This window comes from Apus apus, chromosome 6 (assembly GCF_020740795.1).
Source record: "Apus apus isolate bApuApu2 chromosome 6, bApuApu2.pri.cur, whole genome shotgun sequence".
In the NCBI taxonomy this organism is placed as follows: Eukaryota; Metazoa; Chordata; class Aves; order Apodiformes; family Apodidae; genus Apus; species Apus apus.
Window position 1 is genome coordinate 419,691 of NC_067287.1, and position 17,371 is coordinate 437,061.

The 17,371-nt window shown below is 40.2% G+C and overlaps 1 protein-coding gene across 1 annotated transcript in view; it reads left to right on the forward strand.

Annotated features, from left to right (window-relative positions):
• CCDC148 (coiled-coil domain containing 148) overlaps positions 1-17,371 on the forward strand; it is a 51,394-nt gene that overhangs the window by 12,722 nt on the left and 21,301 nt on the right. Inside the window, exons 2-9 of the mRNA XM_051624094.1 lie at positions 2,322-2,408; positions 3,942-4,063; positions 8,221-8,324; positions 9,430-9,512; positions 9,672-9,835; positions 10,105-10,200; positions 10,292-10,473; positions 15,964-16,102. Of these exons, the coding sequence (XP_051480054.1) occupies positions 2,354-2,408; positions 3,942-4,063; positions 8,221-8,324; positions 9,430-9,512; positions 9,672-9,835; positions 10,105-10,200; positions 10,292-10,473; positions 15,964-16,102 (945 nt within the window). The 5' untranslated portion in view covers positions 2,322-2,353. The remainder of the gene's footprint in view (positions 1-2,321; positions 2,409-3,941; positions 4,064-8,220; positions 8,325-9,429; positions 9,513-9,671; positions 9,836-10,104; positions 10,201-10,291; positions 10,474-15,963; positions 16,103-17,371) is intronic.

The window sequence follows — 17,371 nt, forward strand, 5'->3', positions numbered from 1 at the left end:
ATTTATTCTTCAGGAGTAAGGTGAAATTCAGAGGAAAAAAAAACACCTGGTTTTGTTTCTTTGTGATTCATATTGAAAGCCTTAAGAAGAAATAATAGAAGAGGTGCACTGAACAAATACTTTGAGTTTTCTTACTGCTTTTTTTTTTTCAGCTTTTATTATTAGTGGTTTAACTTTTCCTGTTCAACCCTAATGACAATAAATTCAGCAGAAGACTGTGTCACATAATTGTGCTGGAGTTTCCAGAAAGTGCTGCATATTCTAGAACTCCATGGGAAATGATGCCAGTTTGCAGGGTTTCACTCTTTAAGATTCCTCTTCTGGCCACTTTTAAACTTACAGAATTTCATGATGTGTCTACTTCCTCCCAGGAAGAAGATTTTGCTGGAAATCCAAGGCAATTACGACACTAGGGATAGTAAACTGAACCTGATTTATAGACTTGTAAACAACCTGAATAAAAATATTTTTCTTTAAATGCCTTTTAAAATGATCAGCCTGTACCTTAAATATTTGTTCTACTGAGCATTTCTTGTTCCTAGTATATTTCCAGTGAGTCCTCTAGGGAACAGTGAAAAAAAAGCCTGTGCAAAGTTAATCTTTCTAAGAAGAAGCAGAAAAATGTTTGGTCTCTAGGGGGAAATAAACAGCATTTAAACTTTGTGTGTCCTGAAGAAATAAGTAAGGTAAATCCCATACTTTACTGTGTTATGTAAATGTTTACATTAAGGATTTACATATATAATTAATTTGATTTTTTTAAAAGCTTTTCCAAGCCAAGTATATATGCAGCTAGAAAAGTGCACGTAAAGAAGTTGCTGTATAGATAAAACATTTCCATGGCAAGCCAGCCAAAAGTTGCTTCTGATATGGAGGATTTCCTCATTTGTCTGGATGTTTGGCAGTGCTACATGGTTGTAGGTTGAAACCAAATAATTGCTTGAAGTGGAGAAAAATGGAATCATCAGCATGAATATGCTAACCTTTTTCTTCCTTTCTTTTCCCTTGATTTTGATGAGTGTGTAGACTTGGGGGTAGAAGTGTGAATTTATGTACTGGTGACTATTAGGTTGTGAAATACACATTATTGTTTCAAAAGGGGAATGAAATACCTCATGTATTGTCATATTTTCTTACTTTCATGTATTTTTAATTTCAGTCTTTGTAATGAGATGACAATCGATTTAGCTTCTGACCAACTGATACTGCTGATTACTTTCAGAACAAACGTGAAAGGGTCCCTTTGTTGTTAATGAATGGTCATTCTTAGTTGGGTGAAGACAGGTGACGTTTAGACTTGGATATTTTTGGTTTAGTGGAAGGGGCAGTTTCACAGCATTGTTAAATAACACTGAGGAATATGTATGAAGAAGCATTGAGGAATGTCACACTTTATCAATGAGTGTTCACTGTTTTCTACTTGTTTTGGTGATGAGTATTCACTGTACCAAAGCCTGGTGGTTTTCCTTGCCTCCTACTTGTTGCATTGTGCCATCCTGGGAATCTGGATGGATAAACTGGTTCAAGTTACCAGAACAGCAGAAAAATAACTCCACAATACACAAAAGAATAGATTTTGCTGGCATACTGTTTACTGCATTGCTACTTGCTGTGGGAGCAGACAGACACTAGAGGTGTGACAAAGGGGAGGGAACTGTGTGTGGGAAGCTTTGGCAAGGGAGAGGGGTGCTGGGGAGGCTGGTTGGATGTGGCCTTGCTCAGCCTGGCTCAGTTCCACTGAACCCCCTTGTCTGTTCCACTGCTCTTTGTTTGCAAGATGGCGATGGTGCCCATGAAAGTAAGGTTTTTAAGTCATCAAGTTTTGTGCTATGTTGTGTACCTCACTGCACCTTAAATGCCAGGTTTTTCCCAAGGTGAGGTGCCCATTGGGCTTGGGTTGACCAGGGTTAACACAGAGACTCCTACAGACTTCGTACATAAACCACAGCCTCTGAATAGAAGAGTGTGATGTTTTCAGGCTTAATTTCCAAAAACCAAAGAGCTCATGAAAAACTGATCTTGAGTTAGGGTCAAGAGGGTTGTTTTACTTTGAAAAGTACAAAGCAAAGAATTAAATTATCTATGTGACAGTGTTACAGATTCATCAAGGAAATTATATGTTGTTTTCTTAGCTGTCAAATGATATGAAGCACATGAAATTGTTCTTAAAATGAAAGATAAACTTGTTGAATTTCTGGCTAATTACATTTTTAGTGAGATGGGTCCTCTCTTACCAGAAAGCAATACATACTTTTTGAATGTGTTTTTAGATTGCATCCACAGTGTTGGTAATCTCAAAACATCTGTTTGTTTCTCAACAGATATAAAAAATAAAAAAAAATAAAATTAAAAAATGAATGAACCAGACCATGGAACATCCTTTACAACTCGTAGGATTAATGATGTAGGTACGTATGCTGTCATGTTCAAATGGAATTGTTTTATCACAATCTAGAGTACTTATAAAATACCCTTTTCTGTTGTTTTATATTGTGAGGAAGAAAGGGTATAAAAAAATATTATATGTGTTTGTATTTTAATCACATCTCTTGTCCTTCCTACACTACACTGAAGAATAAAGCTGGCATTGAGAAAGCAGGGTTTGAAAAGCAGGTGGTGATGAGAGCTGCCAGACAGGAACAGCATACTAATTTCATGGAGTAGTTTAAGGATATGAGAGTGGTGACAGACCAGGTCAGGATGTTGGGTGCCATTCCCAGATAGGGTTCCTAGCCCTGAATATCAATAAAACAGTTCAAAACAAGTGATGCAAGAAGTCCCTGCTAGTGAAATGATTTAGGAGTTACTTCCCGTTTCTGCTCTGAAGGAGTGGCAAGGCTGCAAGCTGACTGCAGCATGAGGACTGTCACTGTGCAGGGACAGGGTGTAGAGCGTTTCCAGACACACTGACAGCTCTGGGCAGCAGCTGCAGCAGGGGCTGCAGGGAGGGACCTAGGCCTGTGTGTCCTCGGGAAGGTGACAGTGTCCCACCTTTGTGGGACAAAGCTGCTGAGGGGAAGAGAGACAAAGGTAGTGGATTTTAGGAGGTGAACATAAGCTCAAAGTAGGACTCTATGGTAAGCTTGAGGTAACTGTTGTTGGGGGAATATGGCAATTCTTTAGTGAAACTTCTTGAAAGGATCACTGTAAGGTATCTTCACTGTGTGGTGAAGGAAATTTAACCAGCTTGGTTAAATCTTCATGGACTTCAAATGCTTTTTTAGCAGAACTCCTTCCTCTAGATGTGTTGGAACAACAGTCTTTCAACACTGTCATGGTCTTTCAAATACTAATGACAAGGGTGCAAAAGGAAGACATTGTAATCCATGCTGTATGCAGCAGAAACCAAGTATGATGCTTTCCTTGCAATTTAGTGCCTTTCTCTTTTTTTAAGGAAGCACACTCACTGTTTTCCTAGGGACCTACAGAAGTTTAGTAGAGGAATTATGCTGTTCTTATGGCCAGAGTTTCAGTGGGAAATGCACCTGCAACTCATTCTGTGCACACAGAAATAGTAGTTTATGTACCTTTTAGAAAATGTCACTCCTATTGCTCGATCCATAGATTACAATAAATACGGAAGGCAGATTTCCATTTTGTGACATAAGAATGCATATGTTGAAAGTTATGTACTTCTGTATTAGAATTTAATAATATTCCAGTAATCACAGTTTGAACTGAATTATTCTTTAAGTTCATATATTAAAAACCCTGTAAAAATAAACTCTTTGTAAACCGACAAATGGTTCATGTTTCTTCTGTAATTTCTACTAGCTCATGTTTGTTCCAAATTGTTATTCACCAACTAAAAATCTCTTTATGGAAACTTCTAATGTTTAAAGTACACTGTTTCTGGTTTCTATCTATAATGCTTTAACTTTGACTCACACTTGAAATATTTCTCCAGAATTTTAAATCATTTTTTTTAATGTGATAACTAGAAAACCTGGTGGTTCCTGTGGGAAATGGTCTTTGCAGCCGGAAGTATAAACCTGTTGACTACAAACTTCTTTATGAACTCACTGCTATTGAAAAAAAGGCATCCAAAAAAATTCAATTAAAGGTATGATTTTTGTATTGTTTGTAAGGTGAAGGACTTTAAAATTCAATTATATTTCTTTACACTGCCCCAAGCAGTCTGAGGATGAATAGGGATAACGGAGGGCTGTAAGAGGGGGCAAAACGTGAGCGTTTATCTCAGCATTATTGTGATTTTGACACATTAAAGTGTGGAATGTAATTGAATCAGAGAGACTGTGGATTCTGCTTCCCCAAAAATATGGGAAAAGTTTGTATTTGACTGCTTTGAGGAAATTAATGCAGACTTATTACATAAAGTACTCAAAATACTGGGGTAAAGACAATGTTACAGGAATAAATGGGATGGAGAAGTTCATCCAGGAAGAAAGAACACAAAGCAGTAAGTCCTTGGATATTGCACTGGCTGGAGAAGGGTTGAGGGGTGAAGGTGGTTAGGAATAAACAAGGTTTGGTTTTCACTGTGGATGTGCAGAAACATTCTTTGGATTTGTAGTTTTAAGACCTTCCCTTTAAACAATAATGCTTTTTTCAAAGGATATTATATATCCAACTGCCAGAAATGCAGGTGCCCAAGAAGTCCCAAGCCTCTCTGGAGCATGTGTTGCTGGCTTTGTATGTTTTCCTTTGGAATTTGTGTGGAAATGGTGTAAAACATTGATCCAGAAACACTGTAGATGTGGTGCTTAGGGACATGATTTAAGAACTGGGTAGATTAGGTTATGGTTGGTGGATTTAGGATATGGTTGGACTTGATGATCTTCAAGGTCTTTTCCAACCAGGATGAGTCTGTGATTCTGTAGAGTAGTAACTCCTTGTGAGACTGGAGCTGCTTTCAGTGTGTAACTGTTTCACTGATGAGTGTTACATGATTAAAAAAAAATAATTCACAGAAATAAGTGATTTCTGAAGAAACTGACGGATATACGTTCAGCTGCAATAGTTCCTTTAGGCTGAGGAATAGAAAAGGAAAAAAAATCACCAGTTTGGAAAAGACTGCCCCATCAGTAATGTTATTTGAATGCTTTTTCAGAAACATGCACATCCAGCCTAAGGAGGACAGTTTTGTGTGCTCAGCTTGTGCTAACACAGTAATTGGTTGTCTCTCCAGTCCTTGGCCTTTCCTCTGAACAGTTGGCAATTTTGTGGATGGCCTTTGGAATGGAAGACTATGCTGAAGACTGTGTAAACTACACAAAATACAGTGACTAAAGTTTCTTGTGCAGATGACCATCTGATGTCTTTGGCATGTATAAAAAAAATTCAGAGTCTTCATTCAGATAGGATTGCAGAGTTCAAAGGGAAATTTGCTGAATCACAGAATCATCACAGACCGGTTTGGGTTGGAAGGGACCTTCAGGACCTTCTAGATCCAACCCCCGCCACGGGCAGGGACACCTCCCAGCAGCCCAGGCTGTTCCAAGCCCCATCCAACCTGCCCTTCAACACTGCCAGGGATGGGGCAGCCACAGCTTCCCTGGGCAACCTGGGCCAGGGTCTCACCACCCTCACAGCCCAGAATTTTTCCCTCAGATCTCATCTCCACCTCCCCTCTTCCAGCTGGAAACCCATTCCCCTCATCCCATCCCTCCCTGCCCTTGTCCCAAGCCCCTCCCCAGCTTTCCTGGAGCCTCTTCAGGCACTGGAAGGTGCTCTCAGGTCTCCCTGGAGCCTTCTCTTCTCCAGGCTGAACACCTCAGCTCTCCCAGCCTGTCTCCAGAGCAGAGCTGCTCCAGCCCTCCCATCATTTTCGTGGCCTCCTCTGGACTCCCTCCAACAGCTCCATGCCCTTCCTATGTTGGGGACCCCAGAATTGGACACAGTACTGGAGAAATATGGGATTATGATAATGTTCTAAAAAAACCCAACTCCTTTAAATGTATATCTAAAATGAATTTAGAAGTTCTAACTTCTAACAGAAGTTATTAAATTAAATATATTGGTTAACAACATAACCAGATTTATTTATTTTTTTGTTCTCGGTGCTGTTTCTTAAATCTTAGCAAATGGAATCTATACAGTACCAACAAGCATAAATGACTACTTCACATTACTGTCCTGAAGTCCTTGCAGCAAAAAAGGGGGTGACATGTGCAACTCCCCTCTTTATTTTTAAAATGGAAAAGGGTGACTGTGAATGAAAGAAAAAAAAATAACACTCTTCGTTTATATTATTGCTTCCTTTAATGCATGTCAGTAAAATACATCTAAAAGCTCTGGCAGATATTTCTTCATGGATTGGCAGTACAAGAGTCTCCTGAATTTGTTCAAGCTTTAAACTGATTTTTCATTATCTGTCTTTTGGTATTTCACGTCTTCAAGTGTTTTCCAACTGAATAGGTAGTAAAATACACATGCTGAAAGCTCCACAAAGAATAGAATGTGTTCCCACCTACTACTTTTTTTGTTGCTGATTCAGGCTCTCCAAATTCTGAAGTGCCAGGTTACTGCTCCATTGAAGTAGAATCAAACAAGCAACTCAGTTGTTGGCCCTTTAAGAAAGAAAAATACAACACATACAAAAACCAGCTAATATTGAAGCAGTTATACAGAAATGTCATTACTTTTGCTACAAAGTAATTTCAGGAGCATATTAAACTTCATGTACAGATATACTTCAATTTTTGTTTCGCTTTAGTTTTAGGATTGATTTGAAGATGTATGTATTTTCAAATTATTCCAAGTGCAGCATTCTATTTGCTGAGGTCTGGTTTTCAGCACCTAGTAGTAATAGAGGAAGCCGTAGATAACATTTTAAACATTAAAATATGTGAACAATAAAAACATGATGTTATCTCTTACTCAAAAGCATCATAACAAACTGATTTAAAGCATAAAACAGGTGTTTTCAAACTTTCTCATAGTACAGTCCCAAACGCAGCTTCCTCTGAACACCTTGTCTTGCTCTCATCCACACCATCTCTCCACAGCACCTTCTGCAGCTTCTCACCCAAATAACACCACCACTGCAGCAGGTTTGCTGCAAAAGCACAATGGACTGACCACATTCCAGTTGTGGTTCTTCCTTATGTGACTGTCTAGGCACCTGGTATATTCAACCAGATACATCAAGCTCAGCTTTGTTTGAGAGGTGTTAATGTTTTAAACAACCCACCTACAATTTTGACCTGGAAAGTAAGGTTTTCCCTTTGTGGGTGAGTGGAGGAGAGGCTGTGGTGGGCAGTGCTGGGGTTCTTGCTCTCCTGTCCCTGAGCCCTGCCTGGAGCAGCTGCAGCTCCTCCCCTGCCCCTGCTGCTCTTCTGCGGTAGAAGAACTTGTCTGCATGAGGGAGGGTTTGGGGAGGGGAAAAGGGAGCAGGTGTGTGAGTTGTGGGAGCCTCTGGCACCGGAAGGGGTTTTGTGACCTGCAGGAGGTAGCTGGGGCAGGGATGAGGTCTCTGGTGGTGTGGAGGAAGGTGGTGGCTGGGCACCACGGAGCAGAAAAGGAGCCGGTTCTGAACTGAAATGCTGCTTTGTCCTGAGTTTGCTCTGAGAGACCACAGGACACTCACAGGGCTGGGAGGAGGAGAGAAAACTGAGTTGTCTCTGGCAGCTACAGACAACTTTGACCCTTTTTCCTTCATTGCTGGTGGGCCAGAGTCACCTGCAACCTTGCAGAGACACCTGCAACTGCTCCCTCAGCTTTCCCTGACGGCTCTTCCACTATTAGAGTAGTGACTCCATCTCCAAAGTGTGTCTTTGTTGTCTGTCTGAGGCTGGAAGCAATGTTTTTGTCAAGCCCTCAGATAGTTTCAGAGCTTCTTTAAATTGGATGGCTTTTGGAAAAACACTCTTTTCAGTAATCAATTTTTGAAATTCTTTTTCTTAAAAGACACACTTCCACTCTTTCATCTTCCCACCTGTAAGAAAGTGTATTTTTCTTCTGCTTGTCTTCCCCCCTTCACCTCCATAAAGAGGAAAAAGTGAAAGAAGAAAATGGACTGTGGGTTGTTTTTTTTTTGCTTTATCCTCTCATTTATTTGTGGTTTGAATCGGAATACATTTTTTTTCATTGAAATTGGTCACATTTGAACCCATTCTTTAGAAAAGCACAGCTCTGAAAAAAGCTTTTAGGTGCATCATTCTGCAGTTAAAAGTTTCCATGTGAAGGCGTTTGACAAAGTTATTGAGCAGTTACAAAATACTTACAAGCTTTTATTTTACTTTATTTTTTTCCCTGCAGATTAAAAAAACAGAGCAAGATTCAAAAATTAGCAAAGAGCAAACGCTGCTGAAACAGCATCGGCAGGTGTGGTGGCAAGAGCATAAAAGGCTGAGTGAGAACAGGTAAGAGCTGAGAAACCCTGATGAGCAGCTGTGGGAGAAATACGTCAGTGGGCGGAGGCTCTGGGGTGATGTACTTGCTGCCAGGGACAGCAGTGGGAACAGATGAAAATACTGGAATGGAAGATAAATTTTTGTGCAGGGCATGAGAGTTTGTGACCTACATGGAAAGGGATCTGTGGACACAGGGAACACATGAAGACAGAGGAGAATGAATGTGCCACTCCGTGAGGATCTTGCAGCTGTTCAGTCAGCTTATCACTATTGGAAGAGCAGGATTTGTAGGAGTGTGTCCAGTTCTGGAGACCCCAGTGTAAGAAGGACATAGAGCTCCTCAAGAGTGTCCAGAGGGGCTACAAAGATGATCAGAGGGCTGGAGCAGCTCCCCTGTGAGGACAGGCTGAGGAAGTTGGGGTTGTTCAGCCTAGAGAAGAGGGGGCTCTGTGGTGACCTTATAGCAACTTCCCAATATCTGAAGGGGGCCTACAGGAAAAGCTGGGGTAGGGCTTCTTACACAGGTGTGTAGTGAGAGGACAAGGGGCAATGGTTTGAAGCTTAGAGAGGAGATTCAGCTTGGATATTAGAAAGCAGTTCTTTCCTGTGAGGGTGGTGAGACCCTGGCCCAGGTTGCCCAGGGAAGCTGTGGCTGCCCCCTCCCTGGCAGTGTTGAAGGGCAGGTTGGATGGGGCTTGGAGTAACCTGGGCTGGTGGGAGGTGTCCCTGCCCATGCAGCGGGGGTTGGATCTAGAAGGTCTTGAAGGTCCCTTCCAACCCAAACCATCCTATGAGTGTCGGGAGTTGTCAGGTACTGTGTAATCCCTTCAGGGTCTGTATCTAGATGTGCATATTTAGCTCACACTTCCAACAGGGAACACTGATCTGGTTCTTGTCTGTTGGCTGGTGGGATGGGTGTACAATAGGTCCATGGAAGCATGTTTTTGCTCAGAGGGGGTTGCTTCCATACCACCTTCACATGCAAGTCCTGCCCTTCATACCTTCCCAGGCAAGGAATCCCTTTTTTACTTAGAGTACTTGAGGTTTATAATTCTTGAAAACTTAAGGAATGAGAAATTAAAGCTTCTGTAAATCTTGTATTATTACTGTGCAGGCAAAAAGCAGAAGAAGAAATAAAGACTTTCCTTGATGAAGAAAGCCATAAACATGACTTCTTTTTGGATATGAGGGACTTGGGTAAGAATTTTTTATTAATTTATTGATTATTTATTATAGTAAAAAATACCTTGATAACTTGAGGTTTTAAATCCTTCCTTGACAGGTGTAGGTTTAGAAAGCACAGCACTGTGTAATATTTTGTGTGTTTGAGAAAGCTTTGTTTCCTTTTGACTATAGAGCAAAAATTATCAAAGGAACAAGACAGATATCAAACAGATACCATAGTTCCTATCTGGCAACTACAAGAGAATTTGAAATTCAGGCTGTCTGAAATGCGGCGTTACCTCTCAGAAGAATCTTGTCTGAAGTCTAAGTTCAATCCAGTTGAGATGTTACAGCAGGTTGGCATTTTAACTTGATTTTTACAATGTATTATCACCATATTTTTTGCATTTTCATGTATTTGTACATAGTACTTTGAGGATATAACTGACTTTCCGAGTGCCCAGTACCTCTGTCCTTGCCATGGGGCAGGTGTGCACACTGTAGTCTTTAAAAGCAGAGCAGATGGAAAACTGCTGGAACTGGAAATCCAGCTCTTTGTTTTTAAATATGAGCTTTCATATTATGACAAGATAACGCAGTAATAGTAACATATTTCATTAATTAGATTAAATTTGTGAAGAAGCAGCAGAAGGCAATTTTGGAATCCCTTATCCTTGAAGGTCTTGCTTTGGAAAGAGAGCTTGAAGACTATAAAACAAAAGTAAGCTTTTCCTTGTAAGTTTAATTAGCTTTTTTTTTTGAGAGAAAATATAATTCAGAGTAGTCTGCTGAGTAGCATTTTTTCATCACAGGCATTAGCACGTTCCTTTGAAGAGAAACAGGAAATTTTCCTTGAAGTTCCTCCAGCACTACTGTCTTTGGAATACCCCTACCCTGATTTGAAGATCTTAGTTATCAATGAATACCAAAAGCTTGCAAGTGGGTACTGGTCTAAGTTTCAAGAGATTGACCAACAGTTAACAGTTTTCTCTAGGTAATGATCTCTGTTTCTTCATTTATTTTGTTAGGTATAAAATAAATAGCTGAGATCTATTTTGTAATCTACAGACCCTGCAGTGGCCTTTCCCATGTTAGGGTGTTGTTCTCTGCACCCAGAGGACAGCTGACAAGGTGCCCAGCTCTTGGGGTTGAAGTGCCAGTAACTGTTGGCACAGCTGAGAGCTGAGGCTGTCCTCTCAGAAATAATAACCCAAATGTTTGATGGATTAAAGAACCAACAGCCTGGTGTGCATCAGATGTCCTCTTCACATACTTCTGTATGAATAGAAATAATTCTTTCTGCGTGGTAACTACACTATCAAATTTATGTCAGAATAGTGCAGACTTTCTGAGATAGAGCTGGAATGTGCTTCTCTACGAAGCAGATAAATAGGTTCAATCTTCTAACAAATTTTGGATCACTGCAGTAATTCTCATCACAAAGGAATGTAAAAAATGTATGTATCTCTGATTCAGAATAACTGAAAAGAGGAGGGACTTTTCTGTAAATGAAAAAGTTTATAGAACATAAATATTCATAATGATCTAGAAAAGTAACATCCCTATATATTAAAAGTATAAAGCTGAGCTTCCCTGCTGAGGCTGACTTGAGTTCAGGAGATCCTGAGTTGCAGACACTGGACCAGCTTTGAGTTGTTCTTGACACCTACTGATGTTCCTCTGGCTTAGAATGGCATCAAGTTTTAAGAAGACAGAGAAGGAAGGTCAGTGCAGTTGTTTAAAGCCTGGATGGAAGAAACTGGGCAGAGCAGAAAAATTCATAATTTTCTTTGGTGAAACAATCACATGCTGCTTCTAATCTCCTTTCTCTATATGCACCTGCAGTGCAGCACTTAGATCTTCTGCCACTGCTCCTGGGGGTTTAAGATGTTGAATCCCACAGAAAGTGATGTTATAACCTACTTCTCTTTTGTATAAATTGTACACATATTCTGTAGGTTGCTCTATTACCTGAAACCTGTGGGTTTTTTACTGTGATGTCCTAGCTATTGTAACATGGTATTTATTTTAAATTGTTCTGACCTTTCCCATATTTATAGTATTTAATAAGCAGCAAGTGGCAAATTTACAGCAGTTCCTTTGCTGCTATCTGGTGTTTCGTTACAGATGCTCTCATGGAAGAAGTTTTAACAACCTCTATGAGAAAATCTGAGACAAATACTAAGTCATTAAATGTATGCGAAGTCTTTTTAGTGGTTTTAATTAAATCTTGCAAAAGTTTACAATCAGCACAATTTTGGTGAAAATTCATAAATTTAAGTCCCTTGATCCACACAGCATGTGTGCTACTGAATAACAGACAAATATGAAAATGATTGAAAAATGTACTTCGGTGTTGTCACTGATCGTATGCCAGGTCTGAATTTAGGCCCTTAGCGAGCTAATTTTGATAAATAATACCAAGACTTAAGGATAAAATAACTCATTTGTGAGGGAAAGATATTCGGTTGTAGACATGAGAACATATGCAGTGGTACTTTGAAGGAGTTATGATAGCTAGATGGGGGGAAAAGGACAGGGATGGAAGAAATGCTTGCGGCAGTGGCAAGAGCCTGCTGGGGGATGCAAGGACATCTTTGTGTAGGACAATTCACTCTGTCTGGGTCAGCATATGCTGGGGATGTGTGAAATCATAAATGAACCATCAGCAATTATCTTAGGCTTTTTATTTAAAGCTGCATCTTGGTCTTTTTTTTGTCTTCTGGTCTCCAAATCTTTAATGTGTTGCTAATTTATGTTTCTGTAACTTTATACACAACGACATTAAAAACGTGTTTTCAATGAGAGGAAGAAAAAGCAAGACTGTTCTTGTGGAATTGCTTGCTTTCAAGATCTGGGTTTTATAAAAGACACAATACTCTTTGACACTTCTTACATTTATATTGGCTAATTTGCATGAAAATATGTTATGAGTTTGCAAAGATACAGCCTTGTGATCTAAGTATTGTGTAATTCCTCAGGCTAACTGGGATCCAGCTGGTACAGATAATGCTGTCACCTTTGGGGTGACACAGATGTTTGTCCTCAGTATGTATCTGCTGTACTCTATTAATTTACCTAGCCCTAATGAAACCTCTGCAATTATGATCGTTGCTCTCTACCTGAAGGTACCAAACGTTCTCCTGCAATACATTTTTTTTCTCCTTTTTGTAGTTTGAGAAGTTGCTCAGTAGGACAAGATGATTGTATGAGGACATGGTCACTTATTCCCTTCACCTGAGGCCTGTCTCTTTGTCCTTCTTCCTCTCTCATCATATGCTTGAATGTGCCGTAAAGAAACCCGAGGTTAATACCAGTCTTCTGGCATTGCACGTCTCTCTGTCTGGAACAGAGAATTTGGAAAATGTGCACAGAATTACCAAAGAAAAATGGGATTAAGAGAATATTCTGATCTGCTTTATTCTCTGCGTGCTTTTTAGTCTTTACTAGAGTGCACATAACAGTGTTGATTGCTTTTAGAATCTGAAAAATAATCTGGGTTTTTTTCAAGAATAATACAGGATTTATAATGCTTTATAATCTAAATTCACTGCCTTTACTGCTGCTACAACAAACGTTTATGTTTGGGATATACCAAAGTCGCTGAGTTTTCTCTCACACTGTGGACTTTGAACTGATGCGTGTGTTAGAGCTGATGAATCTCTAAGCACTTCTATATTTTTGCTACAATTTCCAAGGATGCTTGAATAATTTAAATAACTGAGGGATGAATGAAGCATTGCAGATTCAGCACTACAACCTCTGCAGCTCCTTTCACATGAATGGGATATTAGGAATAAGTGAAGCAGATTTAGTTCCTCTTTTCAGGGCTGTTACGGGGATATTTCCGATACAACAAGGGATAATGACACAATTCCTTGTCAGGAACACCTCACTGGGTGGCATTGTTGCAAGCTGGCTGCAGGTTCCACACAGCAGTGCTCATCAAGTGTGTCCTGGTGCTGCTGCAAAGGCTCTGTGGGGATCGAGGAGTGGAGGGGGTAGCTTCCCTTCCCAGGTGTTTATATTCTTCTGAATGTGCAAAGCCAGGGATTAATGCTGGGTAAATCTATTTCAAAGGAAGCAGCTGCCTCGGGGTTGTTGACTATAAGACAATTGCTGTATTTCAGTGCTGCAACAAAATAAAGGTTGCACTGTTTTCTAGTAGAATGATACATACAAGAAAAGCAAGCTTTTGAAATTTGGGTCATGCACTCAGCTTTGTACAAGTTTGTCAATATCTTGACACTGAAGAAGCCTGATATTAGCTTAAATATTAATGATAAATGTGTTGGCACTTGTCAAACTCTTTTTAGATGAGGTCTTCCTTTCTGGAATTTTACAGAAGTTTAAGTGAGGTAGCATCTTGAATTCAGGCAGGCAGGATATTTTTAAATTCTCCATGCATTTAATAGTTATGAATACACTGGGCTGGATCATGGTAGTTGGTTGTTTTTCTGGCTCTTTGTCTATGAACAGCTGACAAAGTCTCAGCACAGCTGACAAATTTTGGCACAGCTGAGAAGCCCAGGCATTGGCAGTCAGTTTGTCCCCACTTACAATGAGCTACTTGTAGCTTTAGCTGTAACTGATTGCTCCCCAGAGTATCTTGCACAAACCCTCGTTTCTCCAATTTGTTCCTGAGCAGCCTAGAGATACGTTGTTAAGTAGCCATTAGAGGAATATACACGTTGGAGGGAACCTTGAGAGAGAGGTGAGACATGGGAGGCAGAACCTGCTGCATCTGCCCCTGTGTGCTGGAGGCAGAGATGACCAGAGCAACCTGGGACCACAGAATCCATCAGTGGGTTTCCCTGCTCTCAGGTTTGTGGTGTAATGGTTCCTGACCAAGATGTGTCTCGCTCTGCCTTACTCTTGTAGACATGTAAGCAGTCACCTATAAAGCAACACTTCCATTGCTGTTCTGCTTTTGCTGATGTAATTTCACTTCTTATGTGGTCTCCAACATTTGCTTGGTAGTTGCCAGTCGCTGTGAATAAACATATTACAGGAGCTAGATCTTGTCTCTCCCCCATTTGAAACCACTGCTTTTCTTTTCATGATGGCTGGAGTTACAGCAGACAGCTGGCTCCTAGGAATAATCTGTCAGATATTCCACAGAGTTTGTAAGAAGAGAAAGGAAAATAGGTGGAAAGTATGAATAATAGATATCTATCTAGTCCAATATTGTAGAGGGAAAGCTATTTCCTTCCACAACTGTATTAATTCTAGGCTACTAATGAGTCTACAAATGATAATCACTGTAGTGTTCCTAGTCCTGAGTCTGTACCTTCACCTGTGGTGGGAGCTTCTGTGTCTGAGCTGGTGCTGCTGCTCTGAACATCCCCGAGCAGAGAGGATCTGTGGCCAGTGTGACCAAGGAGCTGTGGGCAGGGACAGGCAGCCATGGCTCCTGCCCCTCATTCTGGTTTTACTGTATACTTGTTTAAATGAAAGTGGTGCTAAATTGGGTTACATAGACATTTTTAAAATACTATTCACTGTTCTTTCTTTAGAGATAATGCTAGATCATATAATAAAGTCTAGTGTATTATATGAGCATCTCACAAAAATCCTCTTGTTAAAATACTTGCTATTTCTGCCTGAGTAAGGAGAAAGTTGTTCTAACATCTTACTGAGCACGGTGCTGTTAAATACCAAGGCAGCAGGACTGGAAGTCTGAGAGCTGCACACAGTTGAGGCTGCAGAATTTGGGGGGTAGGGTTGTGATCGTCTTTTCATTTTCCCCAGGCTTTTAGTCACTTTGGAAAACGAGTCACTGGGATAGAGACACCTCTTGGTCTGACTCTTGTTGCTCGTGCATGAAAGCTGACAATAAAAGCCTGACGTTAATCCCCTCAAGGCAGAGAGTTCAGTTCGAGGGTAAAACCTAATCTGCTCAATCCAAACCTGTGGTACTCCCTTTCAGCTTTATGCTGCCTCTTGCTGCTCGAATCTTCTGAAATACATTAATGCATGCTGATTGCATCACCTGCTGTTTTAAGAAATAGTAGATCTTATGCCTTGCTGATGGGTTTATGGCTGTTGGAAGTTTGTTTTTAAACTATTTATTTAGCTACATAGAGGTATTTATCACTTCTTTCAGTTCATTTTGATCATTTATTTAGTGCTCTGTAGTAGAGATAGATCATCTTCCTTTTTCACATTCTATTTTCCATGTGGTCTGGCTATTCATTAATGTAACATTTTTGAGAAACTCAGTAGCATTCCCCAGTAAAAAAAACACAACAGGAAAGGAACAATTCACTCGAATGGTGGAACAGTAAATGGTCACGTTAGGAAAGCAATAGAGGTTTGCTTTCTTTCATTTAAGTAAATCTAAATCTCTAAATTTAACACCCAATTTACAGGTTCAGGATCAGGATCCCACTGAAAGGTCAGGCCTTTATAAATAGACTAGAACTGAACTCCTCCTTTTCAAATGTTAAGTTTGACTGGGGGTGATTGTTTTGCATTTCTATAGGGACGCTGAGTGGACAGAAGAAGATCGGTGGGTTTTTCAGACTGTTATCCATCAATATTCAAGAGATCTTCAGAGGAGGAGAACCTTGTACCTCGACGCCCTGCAGAGATACCTTCCTCACAAATCTAGGCAAGAGCTGGTCAGTGTTGCTTTATTAGATCAATTATATAAATTTTTACATAAATGATGTAGTGAACATTTGTATTAAATAATGTTTCTCCAAATTTTTTGTCTTAAAATTTCTTAATTATAATTTTTATTCTGCACAGTGAAGATGGGATGTCCCTGTCTTAAAAAATGCATGAGCTTGAAAACCTGTCACTTCTTAAAAATAAGCCTAGTCTTACAGCCAAATTCACAAAATGGGCTTGTTAGCATTGCTTTTGCTGTGCTGTTTTGATGGTTATGTCATGCTATTCTGCTTCTCTTGCTATTTTTATTTTTTACAAGGATGTACAGCATTGTCACGCTGTCTAGGAATAGTTATTTTAATTGGTCTGTAACACAAATATAACAGGAAGAGTGGAAAGTTTTCTTCTGCTCTCAGGGAGAGGCTATTTTTATATGCATAATGCCTTTCAAATTGATTGCTGATTCCTTTTACACTCCACAGTGAATAAGCACATAGCAGCTAACAGAGAAACCCATTTCAAGGCCAGAACACTTCAGGATGGCAGTAGTAAAGTAGCAGTCCTTTTTGCCTCTGCATGTATTTTTAGACCATCTATTTCCTGGTCTTTAAGGACTACCTGATGCAGAGGATTAACAGTGAAGTAACACTGATAGTGAGCACAGTTCCACCAAAAAGGAAGTTCTTGTGCATTTCAGAACTTTTGCCTGTGACAACTCAGCTAAATAATTACCTGCTTTGTACAATGCAGGTAGATTTTAATAATTTCCATTATTAATGGGTCTCCCTCATTCTTTGAAGGCTTATTTAAAAATTCTAAACTTAGAAATAATAATTTTATATTAGCATAACCAATACAGAACAGTTAAGACGTTACTAAGAACCTATCCTTAAAACATTTGTGTTACGTTAGAATACTAGGCTTAGAGCCTTCCATGCCCGGGATCAGTGAGGGCTGGATCCAGCAGCAGCTCACCAGAGAGCTCTCTTTTCAGAAGGGCAAACTCTCCATCCCACTTCTTGCCTATGAGTTTCTCAGCCTTGGGCGCTTGCTGGCAAGACTCACCTGGGTTTGTGACAGCAGCAATAGCAGTGTGACCTCCTGATGTGGTGACCTATGTGCATGTGACCACAGCAAAGCTCCAGAGGTAGTGGTACCACCGTATTTTCATCCAGCTGTGAGCTGACAGGAATATCTCTGGGCTGGGCATCAGAGGAGCCAACATCCCCCTGTCCCCTGTCAAAAGCCTGGATATTAGCCCCAGGAATGGTTCCCTT